General features: G+C 41.4%; 1 protein-coding gene across 6 annotated transcripts in view; it reads left to right on the forward strand.

The window, feature by feature from the left end:
- MYO1C (myosin IC) overlaps positions 1 to 12,041 on the forward strand; it is a 104,585-nt gene that overhangs the window by 62,978 nt on the left and 29,566 nt on the right. For all 6 annotated transcript variants that reach the window (XM_075263925.1, XM_075263924.1, XM_075263922.1 and 3 more), the window contains 8 exons: positions 1,041 to 1,135; positions 3,016 to 3,062; positions 3,205 to 3,285; positions 3,915 to 4,020; positions 5,814 to 5,931; positions 6,010 to 6,123; positions 6,645 to 6,721; positions 6,921 to 6,989. In XM_075263925.1, the coding sequence (XP_075120026.1) occupies positions 1,041 to 1,135; positions 3,016 to 3,062; positions 3,205 to 3,285; positions 3,915 to 4,020; positions 5,814 to 5,931; positions 6,010 to 6,123; positions 6,645 to 6,721; positions 6,921 to 6,989 (707 nt within the window). The remainder of the gene's footprint in view (positions 1 to 1,040; positions 1,136 to 3,015; positions 3,063 to 3,204; positions 3,286 to 3,914; positions 4,021 to 5,813; positions 5,932 to 6,009; positions 6,124 to 6,644; positions 6,722 to 6,920; positions 6,990 to 12,041) is intronic.

The raw sequence follows: 12,041 nt of genomic DNA on the forward strand, positions 1-12,041 counted from the left end.
TGACGTCTGCTATCATTCATGGTGTGTCAGCAGGATAAGCAGGATCTCATCATCTCTTCTAGTATTCCTATCAGCGTTTGCTTTGCCTCTTATGAAGAAATCCTGCTCCAAGTCTTATAAACCCATATATCACAGACCTCAGAGCCTCTATCTCCTTTATCCTGATTTCAGATAGGGCAGCAGAAATCATCTAAAAGGTCCATGAGCAAAGTACCGCTAGGAAAATATAGTTTATTTCTATGTCGTAAATGTAAAATCTGAAATATGTCAATTAATGTTATTTTGAGAAATGTGCGGTCTATCATATTTATGATGTTTGTGTGCCTTCTGTGGACTCACAATGGGTATTGCAGTTTTAGCAAATAACTCCTGTTCATTCTGTAATGAAAACTTTTGCACAATTTGCTTGCAGTCCTTATACACTTTACTACCTTAAGGATGGTATTCTGCATTGAGTAGTGTTCACACAGGTGGACAGCAGTATCTCTGGTGTACAAGACCAACACAGACGCTGGTAGAAAACCATGATTGTGAGTAGAGATGAGCGAGTACTATTCGAAACTGCCGTTTCGAATATCACGCTCCCATAGGAATGAATGGATGCAGCCTGTGCTGGCATCCGGCCGTTTAACCCCCTATGTTCCGGCTGTGTCCATTCATTCCTATGGGAGCGTGATATTCAAAACGGCAGTTTTGATTAGTACTCGCTCATCTCTAATTGTGAGCCTGGTCGTTGCTATTATTCTATAATGAAACTGCACAACATTGTCATTTTGGCTATTAAGAAAGCGGACTTGTAATGACCAGGGACACAAGTAGTGTTGAAAAAAAGAATGGCGTGGATGAGGGTGTTTTTTTTTTTTTTGTTTTTTTTTTTTGGGAGGGGGGGGGGTTCTGTTAGGATTCCAGCCATCTTTAATTTATTGTAATTTAGCTTGAAACACCGTGACATTGCTTCTGTACATTGTGATCGTTTTTCATTGTTCATATTACTGGAGACTGACCTGTTTGGTTTTTTATTACTTTCTTTTTCTACCTAGGCACAAACTTGGAGACCAGAAAACTAGAAAGTGTCTTGGAAGAGATGAATTTCGTCTGCTCCACTATGCTGGAGAAGTGAATTACAGTGTAGTAGGTAATTTGCATTAATTCAGAGCTTTTGGGCCGTAATGTAAGCAATAGACATCATGCCCATTGTAGCATTGTATCTATATAACACATATGTCAACTTTAATTTCAGCTTCATTAATTAATACAAAAATGTGTGTGGGGGGGGAGAAATGTATACGAGTTTGCTAAAGATTCTTACAAATAGCAGAGTTTTATTTCTTATACTACTCAGGACAAAAAATGAAAAAGTGATAGGTTTATATGGGTAGGACTAGTTTCCTGGTTAGTTTTAATAAATGTGGCAAGTAGGGATATTATGTGACTGTTATGGGACCTGCAGAATGTGCAAATAAGCCCTAATCTACACTCACATTTGTACTGCGTCATGTCTTGAAAATGAGTCAATGACATGTAAAAAAAAATCCAACACAGTGCAGCCAAAGTAACTTCACAGAGGAAAAGCCTTGGCATGACCTAATGTACAAACAGCAATGTAGTTTTCCATAAAAATGATACAGTAACTTTTACTTTCAAGCAAAAAATGTGATAACCATGTATATAATGTCTATGTTTATACATAGTCACATCAGTAGTGAAGTGTCTAAATATGGTTAGTGTATTATTAGTGAGCTTGTGTGTGTATAGGAGCCTCCAGCTATGCTCCAATAGCACGTCTGTGCAAATATGGATCAAGCATATTAAATTTTGTCATGCCTGACTTTTATTTGTCCTGCTGTGAGACAAATGCTGTTGAATGTGAGAAATATAGCGGTCAGTCAAAGCACTTTGTTTGGCCAGTTACTATCTAATATGTGTGGTAGGTTTAAGGCCAAGTTCACATGGTGTACTTACAGCAGAATTAGCCTCCATGGACTCACTGGTGGCCACCCTGCTGAAATGTACAGTAACAGCAACATTAAGATTGCATCAAGTCTCAGTTACATACTGTGGGTTTTCACAGTAGCGTTCGATCAGATATTACCAATGAATAATGCCTAAAACATCCCATTTTGGATAGTTTTTGTTATTCAGAGAAACCCCATACTGATTATTTTTTTCCTGATAGAAAATCCACAGCCAAGCCATCATATGTGAATTCAGGGTTTTTCTAGAGCTATGATACTGACTATCTGTCCTTAGGCTAGTCTTACATGGCCGTAATGTAAGTCCGCAATTAAGGGTTTTCATTTACGGACACTTTTTTTTTCAATGTGGACTCTTACACCACCGGATATTTTATCCGTGGTGTGGCTGGGCCACAACCGTGGTCCGCAATTTATAGCACATGACCGAAATGGCCGTGAATTGCGGCACTGCACGGACTCACCCATAGAACTCTATGGGCGAGTGCGGCAGGACACGGACATCTGTGGAGTCTGTTACCAATCAGCAACTAGTTTTGCTGATCAGCAACTTGCGGACCGTACATTCAATACGGTCATGTAAGACCAGCCTTAGGATAGGGCATCAATCCCAGGATAACGCATAAGAATCCTTGTTCCCTTGGTTGCTTAAAGAGGTCACAGCACTTGCTAGGATATCCCTTTTTAAAAGGAGTGTTTATAGAATTGGAAAATAAATGGTAAGACGATAGTTAAGGGTAAGCTAACATCTATATAGTTCGTTCCATTTCTCTGTTCTATCATAGGAACAGCAAAATGGAAAGAAATCAGAAGACTCCTCCATCTAATGACTGACACCAAGTGATCCAATTAACTATAATAAGAGTACCCGTTGCTGAAACGAGAGAAACGTCTGTGCACAGGACTTTCATCCATAGTTTTAGACGTATTCCTCGATGGAGGCTCATAACAGAGACTGTGACATAGGTGTCAACGTAGCCTATTGAAGACTAATATACAATGATGCAAATTTCTTTAACTGTTTTCTCTCAATTTCCTTTAGGATTTCTGGATAAAAACAATGATCTGCTGTTTAGAAATCTAAAAGAAGTAAGTAAAGGATTGGGAGACATTTACTACAGATCCATCTGATCGATTTTATTGTAGTTGAACAGTCTTGAGGTTTAGAAATACTTTGCTTCTTGGGTAGCAGCTACTAAACACTGATACATGTTGTTCTTGTTCATCACAGGTTATGTGCGATTCTGGAAATCCAATTGCTCATCAGTGCTTTGACAGATCTGAGCTGACAGACAAGAAAAGGCCAGAGACGGTACGAGCAGGTGTCTAAGTGACAGGTGCTGACAGTTCAGAAAGTAACAGGAACGTTCATATAAGCAGCAGGCACAATCTCCAATCTTTTTTTGGTCTCCTCAACAAGCTCCTATACTCACATGTATATGAATGATGATTTCATCTATAACACCATTACATTTAGTTTTTAATACTTTTGGTAGTGGAAAGGCAACTCTACAATCCTTTCTTCCTGCAGTAGACGCTAGAGAATACTTAGGAGTGTATTACATATTGTCCTTATACTGTGTATTGAAGTCATTTCTGTCTAAAACGGCCTGCACTTAGAGGAACCTGGCACTGCTTTTTATGTTCATAGCCCACCACTGGTTGTAAATGTGCCCTTAACCCCATACCCTGAACACACCCATTCTGGCTTGATTGACATCCCTGAGGCAGAGATAAGTCATCTCAAGTCAGCACTGGCATTATCTCTTTATAACCAGCTGATCGGCAATTACAATGTGTGGTTTTGCTTTCATTGTCTACATATACTGAAGATCATATTGAAACAAAGGTTTGGTTTTAGTTTGTGGCTGTGCGTGGTATGGTTTTGGTAAGCTTTAAAACACGATAGTTTTCTAAAATGGAATATTATTCTATTTTTAGGCAGCCACCCAGTTTAAAAACAGTTTAGCAAAATTGATGGAAATTCTCATGTCCAAAGAGCCTTCTTATGTGCGCTGCATAAAGCCAAATGATGCCAAACAAGCAGGTATGTGGTACAGTTTCATGTTACGGGTCTGTTTATGTGAATGCAAATAATGAAAGATTTACTGAGTTACATAACATTTATTAAATAAGACTAATATTTGTCATGTAAAATAACCAATTAGAACTTTGTACTATTAAATAACTATTAAAGTATCCCCTAGGTTCACACTAGCGTTAGTGTTCTTTGGGTCCACTTAGGAACCCGGAAAACCTATCCACTTAAAATGCGGTTACCTGCAAGTGTCCGGAGATGACTTTCAGCTTCTGCTGTGAACAAGCAGCAAACCGGCTCCCTCCATCCCCTGGAGCTTCTGCTGCCCGGCCTGCAAGTGTCTGGAGTGGCTTGTTCACAGCGCAGGCTGAGAGTCAACTCTCAGCCTGCACTGTGAACAAGCAGACACCGGGGATTCCTGGCTGCAGCCCGCGATCGACCCATACGTCCTTTGCGATCGACCGGTAGATCGCGATCGACGTATTGGGCACCCCTGCCATAGACTATAATGGGGTCTGCCAGGTTTCCACCCGAAATCAACAGAGACAAAAGTCCTCCTTGTGTATTTTAAAGGGGCTCTATCATTGGGAAAAGTCATTTTTAGCAAAGCACATCCTTGCATAGCTTTTCCACACCTACCTTTTGTGTGTAAATTGCCTCAGTTATTTTTGAATAAGTCTCTTTTAATTCATATTAATTCATTACTGATTGCCTATCCATAGAACAGGATACTGATGACTCCTACACATCAGCAAAGTGTAGACACTTCATTCCCTTCATTGTTTACACAGACACAGCTCAGTATATGTGGCCGTGCATGACACTGCCCTCAGTTCATTCACTTTAGATATAACTGCAGTACCAAACACAGCCACCTGTATGGGTGAGCAGCTTTACCTGCATTAACAATGAACCAAGCTCCATGGTCCCTTCATTCAGTTTTGACCCCAGCAGTCAAACACTTTAAACTGAATTGAAGATAGGCTATCATATATTAAGTTTCAGAAAACTTCAAGGGCCCAATCACACAGAGTAATTTAGTGCTGATTTTTTACATGGATTCTGCCTCAAAATCTACCTCACACTGAAAACAACCTTAAAGAACCTTAAAAAAGTAAACCTCCTGTACTCACATGTATATGAAAGATGAATTCATCTGTAACAGCATTACATTTAGTTTAATACTTTTGGTAGTTGGAATGCAGCTGTAGACTGAGCTCACATCAGTGATTTATGAACATTACTGCTTATCCGTTCCGTATTGATAATACAAACATCTGATACAAATAAAGATGCTGTGAGTATGGGACATTAGTAGCTGGGAAAACAAACTGCATTATACATCACTACGCTCCTGTGAGGTCAGTTCCTATGACCTACGATCTCTGTAAGTGATGTGGGGCCATCACATAGTCTTTCTCAGACTGAACGCAGCCATCTGAATGGATCCTAAAGGGGTTGTGGAGCTAATTTTTGACAAAAAGATCAAAATGGGTTAAAAGAAATAAAAGAAAGCGATAGTCACCGATCCCCTGCCACTACTGTGCAGATGCTTCATGGGTTTCTGCTTGCTGGTCACGTTTGACACGCAGGAAATGACTGGTCGTCTACTCACTGGCCACAGTGGTGACCTACCTCAGGCTGTAAATGGGGCTGGGAGGCAAGTGACAGTAGTCTGTGACTATTGTTACCTTTAAACCACTTTTGAAGTATTTTTGAAGGAATTGGTGGACTGTATCTGTTTAGCACTTTGTTTTGTTGCCTTATAATGATGGCTTTCATGCTTTCTAACTCTCATGTAGCTCGTTTTGATGAGGTTCTCATAAGACATCAGGTGAAATACTTGGGGCTCATTGAGAATGTGCGAGTGCGCCGTGCTGGATTTGCATACCGGAGAAAATATGAGATCTTCTTACAGAGGTATTAAATGAAAATAAATAGTTTCACCTTGCCATTAAACATTGTGTGCATGTTCATATTCTCATGGACTTTCTCTAGGTACAAATCTCTTTGCCCTGAAACGTGGCCAAATTGGGATGGAAGGGCAATGGATGGAGTGGCGGTGCTTGTCAAGAGTCTTGGATATAAACCAGAGGAGTATAAAATGGGCAGGTAAACACAAAGCTTCTTCTCTTGAAATAAATTTCTTCATCTTAGTAATTTGCAATATGTGGTGCATTGATGATGATTTTATCAGAATAGCTGCTATTTGTTCTCCATAGTGTAAATTAGGTGTCAAGTATTGAACATCGTTAATTTGCACAACTATGAGAAGCTCCAAGCGTACAAAGGTGCACTTTGAAATTTTGCAAGATTTGAACTGCATCATGAGAGCTCAAATCTATGGATACAAAATTTCCAAAAGCCAAAATCATCAAGTTTTCTAACATTTGTGGTTCATAGTCGGTTCATATCAGGGCTCTACACAGATCTGTTCTACCACCTGACGTATTCCTTGAAGCTGTTAGCATTCAAATAATAGGAACGGCACTGCACCTGAACTGACCTGTGGAGGGCGCTGCTGTGCCTGACAGACCACCTAACTAATGACCTATCCTTTAAATTCTGCACACAAAAAACAATGTATAGCTTTCATGACATGGAAAATGTATTTACTTATTTATTTTCTTTAGGACAAAAATTTTTATTCGTTTCCCAAAAACCCTCTTCGCTACAGAGGACGCCTTAGAAGTGAGGAAGCAAGGCATAGGTTTGTTGTTTCACGTTATTGCACATTCATTTTGAGCTCTTGTTTATGTTTTCCTGTGCTTATTGTCTCACTCCACATTTGTTTGAGCATATCTTTATCCTAGATTGCAAACTCAATGTAGGATATGTGTATTGTATTGGTGGCTCCCATTCTTATAGTACTGTGAAACCAATGTCTTCGTTTGTATCTTTCATTATAGCAACCTTTCTCCAGGCTAGGTGGAGAGGATATAATCAACGGCAAAAATTCCTACACATGAAACATTCCGGTGAGTTTGCCTATGTGCATTTAACCTCATATAAGTGGTGGCGTTGATTTTTGCTGCTGTATCTTTTTAGACATGTATATTATCCTATTTACTTATGTAGAGGTCTTGTCACATTTATGACAACACCCTTGTGTAATCAAGAAGACCTCACCACGTAACAAAGATTCTTTAGTTTGAATGCTTATTTATTTTTCATAATGCTTGGTGAAAAACTATAAACGTTTTCGGCCCATTTGGCCTTCATCAGACTCTACAAAAGTGAAAAATAAAATAAAATGAAACAGTGGAACAAAGGTGAGCTATACACCATTGCATTATGTACAACAATATCATCTAGTGCTGAACAAAGTAGTATACAAAATATACAAAATATACATCACAATTGCGCTATATCACATAAAGGAAAAACACGATCAGGCCTGATACCACAGGGAGACATATTACAGCCTGTTGGTGGATATAGATGTACAAGAAAAAGTAAATCGCCTTTCAGCCGTATGGGTCCTTGGTCACACGAGGTTAAGATATAGATGAAGATAGAGAAAATTGTCCCAATTGTACCAAGAGAAAAAAAAGGGTATAACAAAATCCTGATCGTATGTACTCCTATGGAGATAAAGGAACAAATTGAAGTGAAGAGTGACTAGTAGCACATACCAATTCAAACTGATGGAGGAGTAGAAGGTGAGTAGAAACAATAAGGTGTTTCAAAGGACCTATAGAAGAATATATATTGTCAGATCAGATAGTACTATGGTAAAATATAAATGATACATGTGTAGAATGAGGTAATGCCTTACCCTCTGTGGGTTGAGGTAGAGAGTATGGCAGCGCAGTAAAATGCCGTTTAGGTGATGCTATAAAGAGATGTATCTACATTAATACTTGTATATAATTTTTCTGAAGATGAAAGGACCAAATAGGGATAGCTTACCCTAAAGTGGGGGCTGTAATACTGAATCCGTGGGGTGAATAAATGCTGTAGTAGTAGGAGATGAGCTGTCAATACAATGTGGGTAGTGTTAAATATCAGATCCTTTGTAGCTGACGTCAAATGTCACATGCTATATGCTGAGAGCTGTTACCTGTCTCCCTTCCTTCTAGTAGCTGTAGAAGTAGCAGTGTACCCTGGGGATAGAGAGTACAACAATAAGGGTTCCAATATGAATCCCCTGGGGGTTAAGAAGTACCTTGTCCTAGTGTCCTGGTGAATGGGAATCCTCCTTACCTCAGGGGGAATGTGAGGCCAGTCCTCATGCATTGGTGGTGTGGTAGCTACTGCGGGCGGTCAGCGCTTTATCTTGCGCTAGACCGGCCCGCAGTGACGTCACGACGCATGTGCGTCATGCGCCGTGACGTCCCGCCCTGCGCACGTATCATTCTATTGAATGACAGTGCAGCCGGACGATGTGTATTGCGGTCACGTGGGGAATCATTCCCACGTGACCTATCACCATGGAAACCCTCGGCACGCTTGGCAATATGCAGAGACCTGCGGTCACTCGCTAAAACATTAGCACGTGACCAGTAACCATGGTATCCACCCGGCCCATACACAAGAGGTGTTGCTCTGTATGGCCGGGGGATAAGGGACAGCACCCTGACGAATGAATGAATGTTACCTGGGGAAAAGCAGCTGTTGTAGAGTGTGAGTGGGTGAGAAATGAACAAGCTACATGAGGGAGATGATAAATAAGGATACAATGGTAAGAGTGCATAGAAGTAAAGTGGAAGAAAAATGAACAGACTATCTGGGGGAAAGAAATAAACCAGTATGAGAAAAGGTGAAAGTAAGAGAAGCGGGAGTGAAAATGTTAGTACATAAACACAGGAAAAGACCAAGCATTGCAAAGATTCTGCAATGCTGGTGATGGACCAAGGATACCTTACTCTGTGGCGTCACAATAGCTCGTTTATCGGCGATTCTGAAAAAACATATAAAATACGTATTAATGTCAAGAGTCCAAAAATTAGAGAAAAGCAGAGATGTCGTACTCCCTATTCAGTCCCTGGGGTTCCATTGTCTGAAGTGTGTAGATCCAGAACGCTTCTCTGCGTTTTAGGAGGCGTATTCTGTCGCCCCCCCTCCTCGGTGCGTCAACTTGTTCCAAGACTTGGAAGCGTAATTGGGCTATATTGTGGTTTTGACCAATGAAGTGTGCTGGTATGGGTAGATGTAGTAACTGGCAACGAATGTTCGATTTGTGTTGGCGTATGCGGTCTCGCACACGTTGGGTAGTTTCTCCCACGTATGCGAGACCGCATGGGCATTTAATCAGATAGACCACGTACGAGGACTCACATGTATAGTATCCTGACGTCGGGAAAGTGCGTCCTGATAAGGGATGATAAATCTTATCACCTCTGAGTATGTTGGAGCACTGAAGGCAACCTAAACAGGGGAAAGTACCCCTCCTTGGTGTGTCTAGGAAAGTTTGTCTGGATAGTCGCTGGTTGGAACCCAGGTCTGCCTTTACTACGGTGTCACGAATGTTTTTAGGGCGTTTGTAGCATGGCATAAATCCATTTTGAAATTCATCTATATTGGGGAAGGATCTTTTTAGAGTGTCCCAGTGTTTACGAATTATCCGATGGATTTTATAGTTGAAAGGGTGATACGTATGGATAAAAGGGATCCTTTTGGGTTTTACTCTACTGGTCACTTGTGTACTGCTTGTAGGAAACTCCTCCAGGATGGAAGGAGGATAGCCACGTTCACAAAATTTTAGACGCATCTCTTCCAGTCGGGAAGCGCGTTTTAGTGGGTCCTCTACTATGCGACTAACCCTAGTATATTGTGATTTAGGCAGGGACTTTTTGGTTGCTTCAGGGTGAAAGCTAGAATAATGAAGCAAGCTGTTCCTGTCTGTTTCCTTCACATACAGGTCCGTGGACAGGTTACCTGATCTATCTTTATTCACCAGAGTGTCTAGGAAACTAATGGATTCCTCGCTGTGTGTTAATGTGAACTGAAGTTCAGGGTATATGCTGTTGATATAATCCCTGAAAACCAGTAGGGAATCCAACCCGCCCGTCCATAGACAGAAAATGTCGTCTATAAATCGTCGCCATAGTAGGCAATGTGTTTGAAATTGGGGAAATGGATACACCCACGTCTCCTCGAAGTCTGCCATGTAGGCATTAGCATACGGGGGGGCCACATTGGACCCCATAGCAGTGCCCTGTCTTTGCTTGTAGTACGTATCCTGGAAGAGAAAATAATTCTCCTCCAGTACGATCCTAAGGAGGTCCACTGACAACGATACTACCTGTTGGTGTAATGTGGATTTTTCCAATAACCTCCTAGTGGCCTGAATGCCTTTGTTATGTGTAATTGAGGTGTAGAGGCTAACCACATCGAATGTGACTAAGATAGTATCCGTAGGTACTGGGCTGTGTGTACGTATGTGGTTAAGGAAATCGGAGGTGTCAAGTAGGAATGATGTTGTACTCTTGGTAAGAGGAGTTAATATTTTCTCTAAAAAAATGGCCAAGGGTGACAGGATTGAGTCGGTGGAAGCAACTATAGGCCTGCCCGGGGGTTTCTGTAGCCTTTTATGGATTTTTGGAAGAATGTAAAAAACAGGTGTCACAGGGGATGGGTTGACCAGGAATTGTATGGTTTCATCATCAATTGTACCTAACTGTTTGTGTAACTGTAATGTATTGTCTATTCTTTCCCTGATCTTATTCAGAGGACTCTGCCTCAGGGGCTCATAAACATCCCTGTTATTTAATTGACTTAAGATTTCTTCCACATAGTCCGTCCTGTCCATAATGACTGTGGCGCCCCCCTTATCAGCTGGTTTTATAACGAGGGTTTTATCCTCGGTTATGGATCGTAGAGTTTGTCTCTGGGCTGAAGTTAAATTTGAGACACATGAGAGTCTATTGCCCTCTATCTCTCTACGTAATATGTTCACATCCCTCTGGATCAGAGTGATAGTGGCCTCAACTGCTGGATTGTTCTTAGGTGGTTGAAAAGTACTTTTATTCCTAAGTCCCAGTGATTTAGAAGTGATTAGTCCCGAGTTGTCTGTGACACGTGTCACAGCATTGGTGGGTTGGGCCGAGAAATAGGCCTTCAGACGTAGAGATCTGAAAAACCTGTGAAGGTCCAGATCAGTCTGAAATAAATTAAATTTATATGAGGGGCAAAACGAAAGGCCTTTCTGTAGTAGGTCGATCAGCCCTGGGTCAAGGGTTTTAGAACTGATATTAATCACTAATGACTCTTGACCTACCTGTGAGCGGGTTGGGATGGGCGCTCTGCCTCTGTTCATGCCGCGCTGTCTCGAGTTGCCCCTTCTCGTAGTGTTGGCAGACATTGGAGCCCGATCTCGAGAGAAGGATCTGGTCGAGTCCGAATCTGAAGTCACTGGGGATGTGGACCTGAGGTGATTCGGGGGGCCTTCCCTGCGAAACCCATCCTGCCATTTATATACTCTGTTGTTATTATAGTCGTCCAAATCACGTTGGAACTTTTTCCTCTTTTGGGCCTCTATTTCTTTACGGTGTTCAGATAGGGTGGTACGGAGTGCTTCCTTCGTGGACTCAAATTCTGTGGATGGGCAGGTGCTCTTTAGTTGTTGTTCCGTCGCTTCAATCTGTGCCCTAAGGGAAGTAATAGCTTTCTGGAGAAAAGATATTGTTAGAAGCATTAAATCATACGAGCATTTGTTTAGTATCATCTCAAATTGTTGTGTATAAGAACTGTCATCCCTGAAGATGGTAGGGAAAGTAGACATTCTTAATCCGCGTGGTATTCTTTGGACTTTGACATATTCCGCCAGAGTGGCACAATGTAATTCCAAATTTATAAGCTTCTTTGAGTCCTTTTCCAGGTCTCGTTGACGAAGTTCTGCTGGGGCGGATGCCAAGAAATCCCTGGATATCGTCACCTGAGCCAGAATGTTTGCCGTTTCCTCTGGGTTGTACGATAGTGTGAAATGTGATGCGCTTCCGCCTTCCATCACAAAGGGAAGAAAATATATGCAGGAGTGCAATGGATTTGGCTGGGTAGTTGGTGAGATAGGGTCCCAATCCTTATCA

The sequence above is a fragment of the Leptodactylus fuscus genome, chromosome 2 (assembly GCF_031893055.1).
Source record: "Leptodactylus fuscus isolate aLepFus1 chromosome 2, aLepFus1.hap2, whole genome shotgun sequence".
Taxonomy (NCBI): domain Eukaryota; kingdom Metazoa; phylum Chordata; class Amphibia; order Anura; family Leptodactylidae; genus Leptodactylus; species Leptodactylus fuscus.